General features: G+C 36.3%; 1 protein-coding gene across 2 annotated transcripts in view; it reads left to right on the top strand.

Moving 5' to 3' along the window:
* LOC144433561 (kinesin-like protein KIF27) overlaps positions 1–19,135 on the top strand; it is a 35,963-nt gene extending 16,828 nt beyond the window's left edge. The window contains exons 18-36 of one of the 2 annotated variants that reach the window (XM_078121880.1): positions 128–267; positions 1,269–1,381; positions 2,372–2,422; positions 3,897–4,050; positions 4,384–4,480; positions 5,392–5,559; positions 6,329–6,472; positions 6,868–6,957; positions 7,630–7,776; positions 8,532–8,636; positions 9,357–9,490; positions 10,211–10,291; positions 10,876–10,987; positions 11,579–11,716; positions 12,289–12,458; positions 12,958–13,085; positions 14,110–14,278; positions 15,097–15,152; positions 17,985–19,135. In XM_078121880.1, coding sequence (XP_077978006.1) covers positions 128–267; positions 1,269–1,381; positions 2,372–2,422; positions 3,897–4,050; positions 4,384–4,480; positions 5,392–5,559; positions 6,329–6,472; positions 6,868–6,957; positions 7,630–7,776; positions 8,532–8,636; positions 9,357–9,490; positions 10,211–10,291; positions 10,876–10,987; positions 11,579–11,716; positions 12,289–12,458; positions 12,958–13,085; positions 14,110–14,278; positions 15,097–15,152; positions 17,985–18,019 — 2,232 coding nt within the window. In that variant the 3' untranslated portion in view covers positions 18,020–19,135. The remainder of the gene's footprint in view (positions 1–127; positions 268–1,268; positions 1,382–2,371; positions 2,423–3,896; positions 4,051–4,383; positions 4,481–5,391; positions 5,560–6,328; positions 6,473–6,867; positions 6,958–7,629; positions 7,777–8,531; positions 8,637–9,356; positions 9,491–10,210; positions 10,292–10,875; positions 10,988–11,578; positions 11,717–12,288; positions 12,459–12,957; positions 13,086–14,109; positions 14,279–15,096; positions 15,153–17,984) is intronic. The other variant, XM_078121881.1, reaches the window with a different exon arrangement.
* Positions 19,136–19,796: the final 661 nt, after the last annotated feature.

Here is a 19,796-nt window from a genome sequence, read left to right as displayed (position 1 = left end):
ATATTGATACTGTTCCATGTAGCAAGAAATGATATCGTTACGTGTACAATCAATTCACATGTGTGCTCATGATCCAAATCACAAGAATTGTGACCATTCTGATCTTGTTTACCTTTGTATGTTGTAGTTTTCTATGGAGAGGATAGTACAGGGTTTCAGAGCCCGAAGTCAGTTGTTAATCAACCGACTGGAAGATCTTGATGAAGTCTTGCAGGAGCGTTTCAGTGATGATGAGCTAGGTGGTGGTGATGGCAGGAATTCAGAGAGGTAAGACTAAGAGTAGCTGGGTGTCATTCATTCGTTTTGAAATCAGTGACTGGGAATACAGCTGTGTTCAGGTCTGCCTTGTGTTTGCTATGTAGAATAAAGTAGGCAACTTTTATGTATACACAAAGAAACCACCTGGAACAATCAGCAGTAATTGTGTGCGTAAGTGTGTGTTTTCTTTCTTGTGTACTTCTACATAGCAAACATCACATGGACCTGACCACAGCTGTATTGTCTGTAGGTTATTGTCATGAAATCACAACCACTGGTGATATACATGTATGTAGCTGTATTTACAGTGATATTTGTTGGTCTGATGTGTTTAGTGATGTAGTATGCATCACAAGTTCATTTTTTTTCTAAAAAGCTGTATGATGCTATTTACTTTCTTTGGAAAGGCTACAAAACAATGTTCAGATTGTCAGATCATGTAACATACTGGAAGATGTCCTTATAAGCAAAGATGGTGTACATTGATGTGTGAGTGATGTCATTCATAGTACTGTAGTGATGATAAAAGTGTGACAGGGTAAGAAATGTACCAGTGTTATTTGAGGTAGAATCATATATTGCTGTCAAGTGCGTAAAAAGTGTCCACAAAAGATCTATTTTACTTGAACGATTAACCCTGTCTCTGTCTTTGTCTCTGTTTCTGTCTGTCTCTGTCTCTGTCTCTGTCTCTGTCTCTCCGTTCTCTGTCTGTCTGTCTCTGTCTGTCTGTCTGTCTGTTTCTCTCTCTCTCTCTCTGTCTCTGTCTCTGTCTGTCTCTCGCTCGTTCACTCGCTCTGTCTCTCTGCCTCTGTCTGTCTGTCTGTGTCTGTCTGTCTGTCTCTGTCTTTCTCTGTCTTTCTCTCTGTCTGTCTCTCTGTCTCTCTCTGTCTGTCTGTCTGTCTGTCTCTGTATGTCTGTCTGTCTGTCTCTCTCTCTCTCTCTCTCTCTCTCTCTCTCTCTCTCTCTCTCTCTCTCTCTCTCTCTCTCTCTCTCTCTCTCTCTCTCTGTAGTAAATCATTGGGTAAAACATGGAGCAAAGGAAAACAATTATCTGGAACAATAACACTGAATAAAGGAAAGGGTATTAACAGTGAATACAGAGGAAGAATTCCTAGAAGAAAATGTAAGTTTAATCTATAAATTTCAAAGCTGTAGGATTTTTATTTTGACATTGAGTAAAGAGTGTTATGTGATATAGGGTTTGCAATTGGTTGTGTGAACACTAAATATATTGTCTGGTTAGAGTTCATAGCATCCTCTAGGTTTATCTGAACTGTTTGATTATGTGGACTTTACTAAAGAGAACTAGTTGATTTATTTAGAATGTTTTAATCAGAAGTGTTTGATTATATGGACTATTAATGAAAACTTTGATTTTGTGGACTTTGTTAATTTGAAGTGTTTGATTATGTGGTTTGGCTATTTGAAGTCATTGGTTTGGTGAACCTCTTAGCAGGCATCTGTCTCAAACAGCATATCCCTGAAATCTCATGATATTGAGTTCTCTTCTTGCTGTTATCTATTAGTTTTATAACCCAAGAGTGCAGTTTATTAGATTCCTAATGATGGGTCCACTAAAACTGCTGTGTGGACTCCATTTGTAGTCTAAATCAATAAATTAGAACTGGGCCAAAGTGATACGTTTTTACAATTTTTAGAGTGTTTATGATAGTTAGTTGTTACAGATTTGCAGCAAAAGAGGAAATTGTTCATATTGATGCAAACAGTAATCTGACTAACTATGTTTTTTTATAAAATAAATGATTAACTACATTAAATGTAATGGTGCACATAATTAAATAGATATTGTTAAGCCACAGTTTGAAGCAATGACTACTCGTACTTCAGTGTGTTTGCTAAGGATGTGGAAACCCCAGTAACAGAAGGGGAAAGGGTAAAACTGGTACCATTTCCCATAGAATATATCATAATTTTCTTAGGGAACTCTGGTAAAATGACAGGGGAACCCTGGTAGATTTTACCTACTTACCCTCCTTAGCAAAAACACTGCGACTACTTGCATTGTAATTTGTATTATTTCGTGTGACCCTACCTATATCTAATACATGCCTTTGCCATATTTGCCGTTTTTTCCCCACTTCTTTGTAAATAGCCGACTCGAGTGTGAACAGACTGGTTATTGATGAAGTTGAAAACTATATAGGTATACAATTCATGGCTACATCTTACATTAATTTGGTGTCTTCTCTGCTGTAACATCTAATAATGTATACTTACATATTGCTGTCATAGAACTGTGCTTTTATTACTCTTTCGTGTAGACTCTTTTGTGCTTATGCTCTCTTCTCTTGCAGCTCACGCAGGAACTTCCAGCAAAGCAGTAACTTTTTTCTTAACACTTCACCCCCTCTTTTGTATCACTTAGACTGACCCTGCTTAGATAAACAATCAGATTATTCCAAGTAGCTAATAGAGAAAGGGGTGTACTCGTCAATTGTAGTGTGTATTTCCCCACTCTTACATGTAATACACTAAACATTTTAATAATGTGTTCGATAATGATTCGTCTGTTGTGTGTCTTTGTCTGTGTATTGTCACTTGTTACTGTGTTGTGCTTTTAACAGTGTAATGTTGTACTTATATCGATGATGCATTTCAGATATTAGGAATATGCCATTCACGTTTTGGTCAGACTTGTTGCATCCATAGACAACCTCATCTCACCACATTTAAAATGAAGTTTCAGAGCTGTTCTGAATACTTCTAGAGAGTCATATTTCTCTCCAAGTATGATTTTCATAACCATAAAATATTTCTACTCACAGAATCAGAAAAAAATTATTTGATTACTGTTCCAAAGTTTCACCAACCTCTTGTGAACATCATCAAAAGTTGTACTTCAATGCTCAATAATTTTCTGATTCTGTAGGTAGCAATATTTTATGTCTACTAGTGAATCCATTGACTTAACATGAATCCAGAGTCCAAGAAACGTCACTATTCATGTCAAATATATTTTGTGCCCTTTCATAAAGAGTACACAATGTACTGTTATTACATGATGTAAACAAATGTATATACTGATAGAAAACATTTTGCGTAAGTCCACACTTTGGATCTTGGTTTGTGGTCATTTTGCATATATGTGTTATCAAGACTGATCTCGTACGTGTTGTAAAACTTTCATATCAACCAAGACTTGGAGAAATAGTTTAGTTTAGTTTAGTTTAGTTTAGTTTATTTCAGTAAAAAAATAAGATCGACTGTACAGGTATACAAATACAAACTAGTACAAACTGGTGAAAATACCCTAGTTTGTGAAAACAATCTCCACATTTCCTATGTAATGCACCATGTAATGAACAATACAACATTTTGTTGTGGATCAAAATGATAGAAATTGTGAATCGAGGATTATATGTACTAAATTGGTGAGTCACAAGAAGTTGTTGTGTGTCAATGACACATCAAATTTGGCTTTAATGGAGAGCACACTGTTCCTGTGCTAAATGTTTAGGGTATTTTGGAATGAAAGTGGCACAAATTTGAAGCAGTGGCCCATATTTCCAATATCTGAAATTGCATCATCATTATGTGTCTTTATAACTTACATAACCATGAAGAAAACAGATATAGGCTACAATTATACGACATAGATGGTGTAATTTACTTTGTAGATGATGGTAAAGCCTTGTCTAGTGGTGCTGTTAAGAACACAGAAGTTGACCAGCTGAGAGCCAGTACTGAAACCACAAAGAAACAAGTCAGACACTCTAGTATCAAGTTACAAGAAGCGCAACAGAAAATGAGGGATCTATCTCTCAACATCAAGTAAGTAACTGATAGAAGTAGTTTTAGTGCATTGTTTTCTTGATGTTTTAGATTTCAAAAAAAGAAGTGATCCATGAACTTGTAAAACTGTCATACAATATGCAGAAATATTCACTTCTATGTAAGTAAACTGTATAACTTGAATTAGTTATTACAGTTTGCTCAATAACTGCATTCAGATATTCAGTTATTATCCTAGGGATCATTAAAGCTAATTCAAGGTCATCTCATGAATTCAATGTTCATCACATACCAAGTACTGGTACGTCATTGACCTCAGTAAATAGAGATTTTTATAACATATACTTGGTAATGTTCATCTTTACTTTGTAGGTTAAAAGAAGGATTGATTCGTGAACTTGTTAAGACAAGCAAGCAATCAGAAGCTATGAATAAGAAGTATTCATCTCAAGTAAGACAGTTACAGAAGGTAAAGTAATTGCTGACTTATTCCAAAATCAAGTCTGATTTTTTTTTACTGGAAGAAACCACATTGTTTTATAGACTCTTACTGTTATATGGATTGATATGCAGATTTTCACTTACATGTGTGTGTCATAAAAATGCTAGAAAGTTGGTAACTTTTCAAAAGTTTAATGTTCAAATAATTATTATATTCATTCAGTACCAATCACCTATTAAATCATATTCCTTGTAAAATGTATTCTTATCCATATATTAATTTCCCATACATTACTACCTAACCACTATATATGTAAATCCAGCCTCCTCCCCTCAAAGAGTAAGGAAATAATTTCAAAGTAAAATTTAAAGAAAAAAGCTAATCAAAACAACAGCAAACAATTGTTCACCGTATGTCTCATCTGTGTTTTTGCTAAGGTTAGGGAACCCCAATAACAGGAAGGGGGATAATCTCGTAAAATTGGCATAGTTTTCAATACATTATGGTTTATACCATAATAATAGTGGGGAACCCTGGTAAAATGACAGGTGAACGCATATAGATTTTACATACATACTTGCCACCCTTAACAAAAACACTGGTAGGGAACCCTGGTAAAATGACATGGGAACTCAGGTAGATTTTGCTAACTTACCACCCTTAGCAAAAACATTGGTAGGGAGCCCTGGTAAAATGACAGTGGAACTCAGGTAGATTTTACCTATTTACCACCCATAACAAAAACACTGGTAGGGAACCCCTGTAAAATGGCAGGGGAATTTAGGTAGATTTGACCTGCTTACCACCCATAACAAAAACACTGCACATGGAGACAGTGTCTACAAGTATGTGTATGTTGGCACTTCATTTCACTGAAGATTTCACACATTACTGTCATCAATAACCAAAGGGAAATATTTTGTTTTGATCGTTTCTAGGAGTCTGAGCAAGCCAAACAGGAACTCATTGATGCTCAGAAAGCATTAAAAGAAGTGGAATCTAAAGAACAACAGGAAAATCTAGAAAAACAGAAACTACAGACGGATTACAAGAAGAAAGTTGATGCTGCAAAACTGAAAATAAAAGCATTGGAAAGACGCCAAAGTGTGAGTTTATTAGCTAGTATAGGTTGAGGCTTTGTCATCTATGAAGACTTGTTACTGTCTCTCATACCTCTTGAGACAGTAGCCACAATTTTTAGGCGAGTTGCGAGAACAATGGGGAAGCTCCCAATATTGTTGATTTCCCATAATGCCTTACCCCAGTGTACTGCAGGCCTCTTCTAAGCCAATTTGGCAATATTCCAAACTCTATTTGAATAAGTCATGCAATGTAGGATTGGTGACAATGACTTTCCTGGATCCCCTTATGCCCAAAAAAAAATTGTTTGGTTCCGGTTATTTGACCCTACCTAGTTTTCACTGCTCACCCTAAACTTTTTTCACATATTCGAGAAAAAATCTTAAACCGCAATAATTGTGCAGTCTTGCATGAAATAGTGGATGCAGAAACTGACATCCACTTCAAAAAGACAACATAAAACTGTTCACCCAATCTGTAATGTCTGTACATCTGATGGGAAGAAACCAAAAACACAAGAGACCATATGGAAAACAACGGAAAACATAACTACCTGAACTAGACACACTTGCATGAAAAAAAATGAAATAAAATAAAATAATAAGTCTACCTCCCCACCTATTCTAAAAACCTACCCCACCTATTCTATTGAGCGTAATTGGAACCACACAATTTTTTTTTGTATGCCTTAGTATAATGAATTGCTGCAAAGGTAAAACTTAGCCTCACCTCTGTTCCCCTGTAACGGTCTAAAGTGACTTCTTGATCAGTTTTATTTTGATGTAATCTTTTTAGGAGTCTCAGAAAATAGTAAAGATGCAAACACAAAATGAAAAGAAAGTGTCAGATTTAGAACACGCCATTGACAAGATGAAGCAACAACAGGAGTTGTTACAGAAAAGACTGAAAGATGAAGCAGATCGGAAAACTAAATTGGAGGTAAGATCAGACATGCTGTGTTGATTGTTGAATGAGAAGATGAATTTCTCAAGTTTTGTCACATTTGCATGATTATGTTATTGTTACCATTATCATAAACATACTACAGTATTTAGTATTACTGACCATCATTGTGTTGGCGTCTTCATCTTCATCATCATCATCATCGTCGTCGTCGTCGTCGTCGTCGTCGTCATCATCACCACCACCACCACCACCACCCCCATCCCACCCCATCCATCCCCCTCCTACTTCTCCCCTCCCTCCTCTTCCCCCTCCCCTCCCCCTCCAATGATATTGTTCTCATACTCCTTGGAAACATCAAATGAAGGTTATTTTAAAAAGCCATTTATGATAATTCCTTATACCATTATCATTTACATTATTTTTTCTAGCGTGAAATGCAACGAGATCAGCAGAGAATCAAGGAACTAGAAATCAGAAATGAACAACAACAGAAAATCTTAAAACGCAAGACAGAGGAGGTAGGTGTCAAGGGCTCCATAGTTACAGCTACTGTTACTTCTGCCTTTTATTATGTAGACAATCTTAAAACGCAAGACAAAGGAGGTAGGTGTCAAGGGCTCCATAGTTACAGCTACTGTTACCTCTGTTTTATTCTACTCTATACAATACAAACATACTACAAACAATGAGAACAAAGAGCTACAAGCAACTAGGTGATTCAGTGCTTGTCATAAAGACTCTATTCATGGCATTATGCTGTAGATGATACAATGATCATAACTCTCTTTATCTACTCAAAGATTTTGGCTTCTTGCCTATGTTAAATTATACCTCATAAAATATTCAGTGTGCCAATCTATATGTGTAAAAATACAGTAGTGGTGACATTGGTTTCAACACACTCAGATGTTGGCGGCTTGCCTATGTTTAATTATACCTCATAAAGTAGCCTATCTGTGTAAAAAATACAGCAGTGGTGACATTGGTTTCGACAAACTCATAGATTTTGTCTTCTTGCCTATGTTTAATTATACCTTACAAAATAGTTAGTGTGCCTATCTCCTTGTGTAAAAAATACAGCAGTGGTGAGATTGGTTTCGATGCACTGAGACTTATCTCATCATTTGTACTTTAAGACTGCAAAATTTCTAGGTTTACTTCCACATTCTTAAAACATTTTGATTTATCAGGTTGCTGCAGCCCAGAGAAAACTAAGACAAGGTAGTGCCCAGTTGGTTGGAGAGGATCAACACAAAATTGAAGAACAGAAGAAATGGCTAGATAATGAAGTAGAGAAAGTGTTAGAAAGGAAACAAAGGATATCAGAACTTGAAGAGGTTAGAATGGTTGCCATGGCAACATATTTGTTTTGTTGTCATGGCTGCAGATTGACGTTACTCTCAATACATGTAGCTTGTAAGGTGCAAACTTATTGGCTAGTGCAGGGATAATGAATAATCGACAACCAATCATACTATTGTTTACTGAGTGTAAATCTTTTGTATCTGCATGCACTTAGTATTTAATATGTAACATATTTTGTGATTGGTTGTATTAAATGTCACAGTTCATGTTTGCAAGGTTGATTATGATTGGTTGATATACTTTTAGATATATTATTCAAAGACTTGTAATTGGTTGATACATATTACCCCAAACCATGTAACAGTCATTGTAATTGGTTGTTATCATCTGTTAGGTTACTTTACATTTGTAATATACCTGTACTCATTTTCAAATAGCATTTGTCTTAAAGCGGTGTGTCGGGTATAAAAGGCCCCCTAACTTCGCGGGGGTTATTGTCAAATTTGAATTAATAAACAGGAAGTGGCATTACACAAATGAATTCTCAGTACCTACAGTAGCATTTTACCCCATGCTAGAAGGTCCAAATAGAACAAGGTGGTCTGCTTATTCTCATGCACACTCATAGTAATGCATGTAAAGCTCGTTGAGCAGAAGTTATGGTTTCGACCGAGAAAATGAATGTTCATTATTTTTATGATGCACCTAGGCAGTAATATTCTATTTCAGGTACTGAGAATTAAACCCAAGCTGATCATTATTTATATTATATAAATCATTTTCACAGGAGCTCATGAAAAGAGAAGCGTGTATTTTTGAAAAAGAAGCAATGTTAAGAGAGAAGAGTGAACTCGAAATGAGGAAATTACGGTCAAGTCAAGTTTTATCAAAAGTAAGTACAAGTATAACCTTGACATTAATGTGGCCATGTGTGTATTAAACAAAGGTTAAAGACTGAAGTTAGCATACAAAATGCAAAGATGTAAATACACACTAAATTTAACTTTAGAATCAAACTGAGTTAACAGAGCATGACAGAAGTATACACAAATAGATGTGATAACTGAGGCGCGGTGATGGTGTTTTTCATATTTATTGGTATATTGTGTTGTGGTTATATTTCACATCTCACAATTCCTAGATCAGATCAGTTGCTTTTCTTGATTCAACTAGTTTGAACAGTTGGAGTAAATTGTAAAACAAGAATAACGACCAAAAATGGTAAAACTACACAATGTTAATGATATTAAATTATTCATCATGAATTACAAAGGTTATGGTAACACACAAGTTTGAAGTAGTTCAATTTTTTAACATTGAGCTTTTGATCTGTCTAAGTTGATGCTCCTCATCATCAGAATGTCAAATTCCATAGTTACAGCTGACCACTAGGTGGTGGTATGATTCAATACTGTAAACATTTACCCACCGTATGACTATGACAGCCTTTAATCTAGTCCTTACCACAGTCAATATTCGTACAAAGCCCTAGATCACAGTGGATCCCAAATCCTGAATGAAATCTAGTGGAGGGTTAGTGGATAAGAAAAATTGTAGAAAATATCCAAACACATCAGCTAACACTGATATAATTTGTGGTATTTTATTGTAGGATATGATAGGACTGGCTAATAAACTCGATTCTGTAGAACAGGAAATTGAGAGAAAAAGTACTGAACTTAGACAAAGTATGGATGGTGGCAGTGATAAAATGAAAGAGAACGTAAAAACACTCAGGAAGGAACGGTAAGAGACCAGTTATCATTTCAATGCATTAGAAAAACAATTAGGTATTGTTCCCCAATATTTTTTTTCTGTGTTCAGCAAAGGAAATTATGCGTGACCTAAGGGGCCTTGTCACTATGAGTCGGAAGGCAAGTATTGTTAAAAAGCTGAGGTCACAAGTATTTCTAGCTGGAGGAAGAAAAATATTTGTGGGAAATATCATTATACTTTCACAAGCAGAATCAACCAAATTAAACATTTTCACTCATATTTGAGTACCACAGAACCAATAAGGTAGATGCATTACTGTGATGAAGAACTGGCGTGATATAAATCCCATATTTTTTGTTCGAATCCATTTGGTTTGTCTCTTATGTGAGGTATAATGAAGGAAATACAATATGCCAAAACTGAAAGTTTCACTTTTCACAAGTTTAAAAAAAATGAAAAATGTAAACAAATTGACTATGTTTGTAGGCATGGTGTAGGTGTCCTGATTAGCATTGCACCCAAGTAGCTGTCATTTTTAGCTATTTATTCAAGGCAGTTATTTTCACCTTTGAAGAAATACATCGGATATTTACTTTAGGTTGTGTATAAAAAAAAAACTATCTCTTGTACATTCACTATTGTCAGAAGGTGAAGATCCCAAACAGATGAAATGTACTCCATAGCTAGGAATATTTCCAGTGTGAATAACAATCGATAATTTATGCTCACATCCTTGCTTTTGATATACAGTGATAGGTTACACAAGCAGAGAGCCATTCTGGATGAAAAACTCCACCTTGGGGCTCTCTTATCACCCAGTGAAGAACGAAGGTAACTGTCTAATAACTAAAGTTACAATATGTACCCAACATGTCATTGAAGTTGGTTAATGCTGTGACTAAAGTCTTGCATCATTTAGTGCTTATGTATTTGTATCATGTTTTCTTTTCGTTTTGTGGCATAATGAATACACCTTGTTAAAACAAAAGCACGGGACCCTTTCCTGAGTGAGGGCGCTGCAGCTCGATATGTATTTGATTTAAGTGTAGCCCAACTCAATCAAGGGTGTGTGATTTAAGAAAAAATTTGACAATTCTTCACAAGCACTGTAGTAATATGAAAGTATTCATATTATTTAAATTTTGGTATATCTGAAGAAGAAAAAGGATCAACATGATAATTCTTAAAGTACCAGGGGGTGGGAGATAATATAGATGAGAAGTTATTTGAATTTAATATGTTGTTGATATTTTAAAAGCTAAAAAAAATGTAGTCTAGCTGCAACTGCTACTGACCCTCGGGCATTTTGAAAGTGACCACTGAGGGCGCCAGACAGGTACTTGTCACCTTTCAGCCTTATTCAGGTTCCTATGTTTAGATGCTGTTTACTAAGTATAATCTGTTGTTTATTATAGACTTATAGAACTGGATGAAGGCGTAGAAGCTGTGGATGCTGCCATTGAGTATAAAACTGATACTATACAAGACAAACAAGCTGAACTCAGGAGAAATGACTACCTAACACAGGTAGGGGTGCAATTTAACCTTTTCACAAAACTGTTGATAAAAGTGTTGATATAGTCTCGTCAAAATATACATCATTGTAAAGTACTTTCCATGGCAAAGAAAAATAACATTTTCACTAACAACAAACATTTTTTTGCTATACTTTGAACGAAATTCAGACATCATGGTTGCTATTACGAAAGTGTAGATGAAAGTCTGAACAAATTGCATCACTATAGAGTACTTTTCATGTCAAGGATGTTTTGTGCAGATAATTATACAGACCATAATATTTTGACTAGTCATGAGGGCAGCATACATCATATGTCTGTTTCCCCATGGGACTCTTGGTCACCCAACAATGTGGAGCCCAAGGGCGATGTAATAGACTCTGTTGGGCTGACCACAGGCCTACAGAAATGGGTTGACGACAGGCCCAATAGAAAATGATATATAAATTATGTTATTAGAGTTAGATAAAGTTAATGTTTAAGTTTTGTAATACACTACACCCATTTCGTTTATCATACATTGTGCATTGTGCAAGGGTTGTTGACCAGGTGTTCATGTATAGTTAATTCAACTCATATAATTTTGTATGTATGACTACAGGGTGACGATAGTCTACCAAGTAAACTAACTAACCTGACACCCACTGAAACGAAGACACTTCTTACAAAATATTTTGAGAAAGTAGTAGGACTTAGAGAATCAGAAAGGAGGAAAGAGCTTGCAGTGAGTGAACTTGAGGTGAGTTAATAATTTGAAATATATGCTACGTGCAAATGTTAACCTTGCCAGCAGAAATTGGACATAAAAAAGTTAACTGTATAACATTGATGTATATGTGTGTGTCTTTTGAAACTTAAAGCCCTTATGTAGAAGCTGTAAAGTTTCACTATTTTCGCTAAGTGTCGCTTGCACTGTCTTTATTTGTCACATGGTTTTTTTTTTTTGTTTTTTGTTTTTTTTTTGTTTTTTTTTTTTTTGTTTTTTTTTTTTTTTTTTTTGGGGGGGTCCCAGTAACAGAGGGTGAACATATGGCAAAATCTGCATAAATTTCCATACCTTGTACACGTACTATACATTCAGTGGGAACTACCCATTACAATACCTGGGAAAATCTGGACGACTTTACTGACTCATCACCCTTAGATCTGTTTGGTGAAAAAATTGTTAAGAATGTTGAGTGTTGAAGAAAAAGCCGTCTTTGATGAAAACATAAATAAACAAGGTGTTTTAATACTGAGGGAACTCAAAAATAATCTTATGTATGTATGTATGTATGTATAATAGGTTGATCATCTTGTGCTAATTTTCAGATGAAAATTGATGAGCAGGAGAGATTTATCCATGACCTTGAGAACGCTTTACAAAAATCTGCCATGGAAAGAGACAGGAAACTAACAGTACAACAGAGGGAACATGAAGAGAAAGTACAGTTATTAATGAAACAAATGGAATCAACTGGTGATGCTGTTATAGATTATAAGTAAGTATACTGAAACACATCAAGTTGTTTTTTTTTATAAAAAGTAAGTTTAAATCCAGTATTATTTAGTGATGTAAACTTAGTAAACATTGCCTAGTGGTAAAACCACCAAACAGACTGTGGAAAGGGTAAACATCAGTCAAGAAAATAGACATTTTCATAATCTGGGTTCTGGAGAGTCATTTCATGATGTTAGATCACCTACAATTACTTGCATTTTAGGAAAAGCATAAAGTTATCTTGTGCCTTTATAGGGTGTCTTTGCTGTGGGCCAATGGATCATGGGACTCAGCAAAAATAATATATTCGTGGCTGAACAATGAATATTCATGACTAACCCCTTCAGTATGAAACAACCCTCATGAATATTCATTTTTCAACCACAATACTGGCAAATAACTAGAAATCTTGGTAGTGTAACAAGACCGTGACCCATGGTAGATAGAATATGTATTTCTCTCAGACTTCCAACAAATTGCTTTATATTCACATTCCTTAGGACAGAGTCAAAGGTTCAACAGTTAGAAAAAGACCTGTATTACTACAAGAAGACCAGCAGAGAACTTAAAAAGAAACTAAGAGAATTGATGGCTAGTGGACTTCTATCACATCTCAGTCAAGGTCAAGGTAAAAAGACTCTTACTTTAGTAAATAGAATAGTATAAACAAGAATACAAAGTATAAACTAGTCTTGGTTACCCAGACTCTCGTCATTGGGGACTCTGCCTACGAGACCTCCATAAGGGAGAGTCTGGGAAAACTGAATCTCAACTCACCTGTGCAGGAACTATCTCTTACACATGTAGAGCAGTGCATGCTGGGGAATACTTCACATTTAACATTGCAGGCTGAACGATTTAGGTATACCTTCGTGATAGGTTATCACTTCTCAAGCGACTAATACATCTTAGTCATAACAAACAGGCCATTTTTCATGCTTTGGAATAAATGTAGTGTGTGACTTTCTGTGACTTTTTATAGCATTTCCCCAGGCTCTCATCTGAGTGGTCTCATAGTCAGAGCCCTCAGCTGTGAGAGTCTGGGTAACCAAGACTAAGTTTATAGATAATAGCTGCTTTCACATTACAGATTTTAAATCCATGCTGTGGTTACTAATCACTGTACTCTGGTGGTAAATACAAAGTATGAAGTATTTTCAGTAATGTTGTGTACTAACCCAATGTTACTTGCCAGTTCTATAATAACATTTATATCTGACACCACAGCAGATGACTGTAAATGCTTATACTTTTGTCAACAATATGATATTTTAATACATGAGCAGACAACAGTACAAGCAACTCAACATCCATCATTGAAGCATAGTAGATAAAGTCATATGCTAGTTGTAACAGTCCTCTCTCTGTTTGTCTTAACTCTCTCTCTCTCTCTCTCTCTCTCTCTCTCTCTCTCTCTCTCTCTCTCTCTCTCTCTCTCTCTCTCTCTCTCTCTCTCTCTCTCTCTCTCTCTCTCTCTCTCTCTCTCTCTCTCTCTCTCTCTCTCTTCTCTCTCTCTCTCACTCTCTCTCTCTCTCTCTCTCTCTCTCTCTCTCTCTCTCTCTCTCTCTCTCTCTCTCTCTCTCTCTCTCTCTCTCTCTCTCTCTCTCTCTCTCTCTCTCTCTCTCTCTCTCTCTCTCTCTCTGTGTGTACAGGTGAAGGTGATGATGTTGGTGGTAGTGGTTTCTCAAGTGCAAGAAGTGACATGAAAACACCGTACAGTGCAAGAGATGATATGAAAACACCATACAGTGCAAGAGATGACCAAGGTCAAGGTGACCTTACACCAATCAGAAGATCCAAAAAAGATTTAAGACAACTTAGGTAAACAAAAATCCAACTCAGCACTACCGTACCTATTTGTTACATACAGTCCTAATTTCTTATGTTAAAGTTTTAATGTTTACACATTGTGAACACTTTCAATAAGACTCTTCATTAGAGGGACATGGTCTGCAACTCGGAAGTATTTTTCACCATATTTTGTTTCCAAATAAAAGGGTTACTTATATTTTACCCTTCACTGTCACATGTTTAATGACTACTAATCATTGGCAAAACTCCCACCATATTAACTGCTGTGATACTGTATTCTCATACTATATGATAAAATGACATCATTGTATTCTTATATATTAGACTTGTAGTAGCAAGCAACCTTTTATTTTGAAACAAAAATGGTGAAAAATATTCAGGAGTTGCTGACGATGTCTGTGTAAATGGTTATTGACACTAAAGTATGTATTTCAAGTCAAGGTGTAAACTACACAAACTCTCTCAATACTGAAAAAAACATATGAAAACTGAATAACAAAAACTTAGAACTACAGTATAACTGTGGAAAAAAATTCCATGGTGGGGTTGTTCCTAATGATATGTTTTGTTACTTACAAAGACACACCCTTCTACAGAGTTCTTTTCTGAATTTAGGCTATTATTCACGACAGAGCTTTCTTGCAGGCAATATAACAAAGTTGACACTGACTATGTATGTCAGTGACACTTCAAACTTGTATATGTTTGCAAAACTGATTTCATCAAAGTCATACAAGAGTCTAGACTAGACCTTTACAGACATATCACTGACTACATTCATGAATACTATAAATTAGAATGCTTTTTTTTCATATTAATCTTGGCAGTGCTGCTGAGTTGGAACTAAGGCGGTCTAATACCAGTCAGTCAGGATCACTGTCAGGTAAGTTCATCATTTACTACCGGTACTGGTACTTGAAGGTCTTGTTTAGTTATGAAGTAGTCCACCCCCACCCCCACCCCCACCCCCCAATCACAATGTGTTTAATGTCCAGGAAAGTAGCGTACAAAAATAGTATTGGCTCCTTATAGTGATGTAATGAAGTATTTACTACAACATCCAAGCAGCTCCACACTTGATAGCATGAATGTTTTGATTTCAGTTTTTAGGTCAACAATCAATCATTATAATTCTCTCCGATGCTAAAGTATGACCAATTGAGAACTTCCCAACCTCGAAAATCCGAGGTTAGTTAATATGCTAAGCTGGTAGAAATGTGTTAATTGGCCTCATCATCTATATCAACAGAAATAAAGAAGTGTCGGGTATTTGCATAATCTTCTTTTCCATCTTTTCATTGTATGCATGGTGCGCTCAGACCACTATAGAAAGAGGTTGTCTTGCTGCTAGACGTTCGGGCTTCTCCCGACGAAGTTCGCTGTGACGGCGAACGCCCATCCTTGTCGTATTGTAAATTCGGAATAACACCTGAGGTCTAGCAGCTAGACTAGGACATGAGTAGCTGTGGCCAGATTCATAGGAAGTATTTATAGTAGGAGCACAGAAACTTCAAAGGCTTATTTATTCTTTATTGTTTAGTATAATGTCGTAGCGTTATTTTACAAATTGTGACGCGAACTTGGCCGCTTTATAATGAACACGCAGGACAATAGCCACCTTAGCTCTGAAATATGATTTGAGAACTCTCTGTCAGCAGTTGTGTCGCAGTTCTCTGAGTGCACATTTCCAAACTTTGACCCGTCTTTTTTACACCTGACCCCATGAAGACGCGACATTACACAAATATCCATTATCGGATAAAATCTGATTTTAGACTCTAGGTTAGATGCTTGCTCTGATTCACTTTTTATGATATTATCCTATAAAAAGTACTCTGTACGTGCGAAGAGTAATATTAGAGTCTAAAATTCGATTTTGTTGGCGTCTGTCAAATCGCTACCTAATCTTGCTGCTAGATGTTCGTGCTTTCTTTCAATACTAATTACTATAAGCGAACGAAGTTCGCATGTGAGGGCTTGCCTTGGATGTTCCATCCTCGATAGCGATGTTCGGTCGTGTGTCGTATTGTATCGGAAGAACATCCGAGGTCTAGCAGATAGACTAATCGCTACCATGAAAAGAGGCCAATGGTTTGCGTGATGTTGAAAATAAAACATCCATATGATTATTATATTGAAACGGCTTAGTGAATACACACAACTAGCACTATAAACGGAGATGTGTTCCAACTCAGACTCAGACCACTAATGAATATTTTCAGTGATCTGAGGTTACACAGACAAGGAACACAAAATTGCAGTCCCGTGCTTTTAAGTTTTATAATGTTTTGCACTCGCAAATCCGTGATCAAAGAATGTACACTTGCTATTGGATCCAGGATGAATAAAGTTTAAACGTTGTAAACCTTTCTCGAATATATTCTGACAGTGATGTTGAATTTGAGGGAAAATTCTGTTTGACAATAGAATAGACTAGCCAAGATTACTGACTACATAGCTCTTCAATGTAAGTGTGAGCAGTGAAGTGAAAACAGCTAGTGTACTTCCCGTTTCTCGGACAAGGCAACATTATATCGCCCTTCACATGCTATTGTTTGTAATTGATAAAACAAAAGGCGTTCTATGGAATATCATATCCCTTCGTCGCTAAAATTAACAGAGACGAGAAAATGACGGAAATGCAAGTTATCGAACATTCAGGACAAACACCTTTTTCAGTTAGAAAAACTTCCCTTTTTGAAATGGAGATTAGTCCCCAGCATCATTTTCACAAACCTGCGAAGAGGCCTTGATTGACACAACATTGTACAGTCATGGACACAGTCTATCTGAGAGACATTCCTTACTGTTCACAAATACAGACATTTCTACTAGGCTACATCCATTTCGTAGGGTCTATGATCCATCTCAGACCGGTTGACCACTAGTGGTCTGAGGGTCCATGTCGCCCTGCTTGCATACGGAGTAAGTCGCCTACAAAGAGACAGTTGTGAAACCTGGGCTTACCTGAAATGCTAGTATAGTAGTAACTAAAGATTTAACGCATCTGTGTTCAAATATCAGCAATAAATCGACTATTTAGTAATTTTACCTCGCATTGGCTACAAAAGTACTAGTCCCAGTCCGGAGGACCAGAAATCCCGAAATCACAAGTTCAATCGTAAAATTTATGCCCAAGCGGACGCCCGATCAAATGTGGCGGAGTTTGTAAGGCGGGACTTTGAAATCAGTCGGAACTGGAAAAGTTCCGATTTCGACACCTTTTGTGATCGTACCAGCGACTACTATCGTCAAAAAGATGTAAAATGAGTACATGTTCGACCGATTGCTAATATTTGATAGCTTTATAAAAAAAATTATATGTAATTATTTTGTTATTGGTGCGAAAGTATTTTGTTTTCGCACTCGCTATAGGACGGTTACTTTTCGTAGGACGGTGTTGAGCGAAACGCGTGCACCGTCTGCAAGCAGGACTGTGAGCCATGGTACAACATCTGAGCACAGACAAGGAACACAGTTTCTTGTCTGTGATGTGAGGTACAACTACTGACCATTATCGGATTGAGAGGTGTCAACGAGTTCCAGCAAGATGCTTAGTTTAGACAAACAAGTTTTATTTACACATAGCCCCAAAGCATAGGCTGGTGGCGTTATTCACCATATGGGTACAGGTGTAAGAAGGTGCTAAAAGGTATTACTTTTAGCATCGGCAGAATTGTAATGATTTTATCATATTTTTGTTTATCTCTTTCAGATTCAATTGAAAGCAACAAGAATCCATGGACATAAGATAATATCCCTGAATTTTTTTTATACATGTGAGGCGTCGTGTGACTGTATGTGTGTTTGTAATGCATCCATGATGTGTGGACAACTCATTGTCCAAGCGTCCAGTACCATGTTCACCTCCCAATGTGTACATTTCCTGTCTTGCCCTGTAAAATAGTATTTTTGTGTTCTATTTTGTAGTAAAAATGCTGACATGTACTTTTTAAAAAAAGATGATACCAACCATATGTACTTAAATTAATACAATTGTAAGTTGTTTCATTATGTAAATATTTGGAAAGGCCTATCAACCTTTGCCACCCCCATGCAGTGTATTGGTTTATCCCTATTGTGAGTGTGTGAGAAGGTTAATACATTGCAGTGAAATGGGTGAGATGTACTTACTACAGTGGTGCTGAGTGCAAGAATTAGAAAGACATACAGTGATAGGAAGCCAACTGTACAACTCTCTTAAATTATGGTACTCTTTATTTTATTTATGCAAAATTCTGAAGTAAGCAGCCTAAGCATATGCAAATGACTGAACCCTCACTTTGTTTTTGAAGAGCGCCCCCAGGCAGTCAATTTCAGGATGAGACCAGCACAATGCATTAGAAAGGCATTCAAATTTATTCTAATTTCTCATCAAATTTCAGTTTCACAATACTGTTCATTGCTATTTTAATGGTTTCTTTTAAGATTAAGGAATGGAACATATCACAAGATGTTTTTATGAGCTAAAAAGCCACAAAGTTATCAATGCTTTGTGAATAAGATTTCACATTCCTCTTGTACGGCAATAAAGGAATACTACTGATAGTATTTGAAAAAAGAGAGCAATAATTGTTGTGGAAAGTTAATTTGACCTACATCGACATGCAGTATAATGGACCCAGAGTGATCTAGAAGTGCAATCGACTATTAAACTTGGTAAACCGTCATCCCTACATCATAAGTGAATGGCGCCCTCATAGGCAAGCATTGTAATAAACATATTCATAATGATTGTATTGGACAGTTGGCTTTCATTACTGATTTTATTTGTGTAATTGTTGTGAGGACTTCCAATGTTGATTTTCATTTGATACATGAATTTGATATTATCTGTATTATTTGACTAATTAATTTATCACAATGAGCTGATTAAATGCAACATGGTGTATGTATACACTACAAATATTGTCTTGTGTGTGCTTCTTTCGATAATCATCATGATAGAAGGAAACTTTCAACAGCTTTACTTTTCAAACTTTCATAACAACTTTCCCAGGTCATTGAATCTGATAAATTCGATGCATATAAATCCTTTCAATTGGCACCCTGTATAGCTATACATTTTTTTTACCTAATATATATATATTTCAGATGTTACGATACGAAACATCAGTCAGGCACCCTAATATATATATGCGATCCTGACTGAGTATGTACTAACCTACGTTCACCTTGCGTTATTCACACCAGACGTTTACGGTTTTTGTGCATTCATGATCCCATAGGCCATTCATCTCTCGGCAAAATAACGTCTGAAAGTCGGCATCAGAATCAGAATCAGCTGCATGGGCAGTATCAGTATCAGTAGTCATAGTGACCAGACCAGACCAATATCATTATAATACAGTCGATATATTTGTTCAAAACCAACCATCTCTGGTAATATTTTTGATACTACTACGCTGAAGACACAAACTAGCTATAGGCAGTCGTTACTCATTAACGTCAACGTATAGCCGATCAGAACACTGGAAGTCAACGATTTTCAACGATTAGCATTCGACAGTGTATTGATTATGAAAAG

Source organism: Glandiceps talaboti, chromosome 4 (assembly GCF_964340395.1).
Source record: "Glandiceps talaboti chromosome 4, keGlaTala1.1, whole genome shotgun sequence".
Lineage (NCBI taxonomy): Eukaryota > Metazoa > Hemichordata > Enteropneusta > Spengelidae > Glandiceps > Glandiceps talaboti.
The sequence above is the reverse complement of the archived record's forward strand: the minus strand, read 5'-3'. Positions and strand labels throughout refer to the sequence as shown.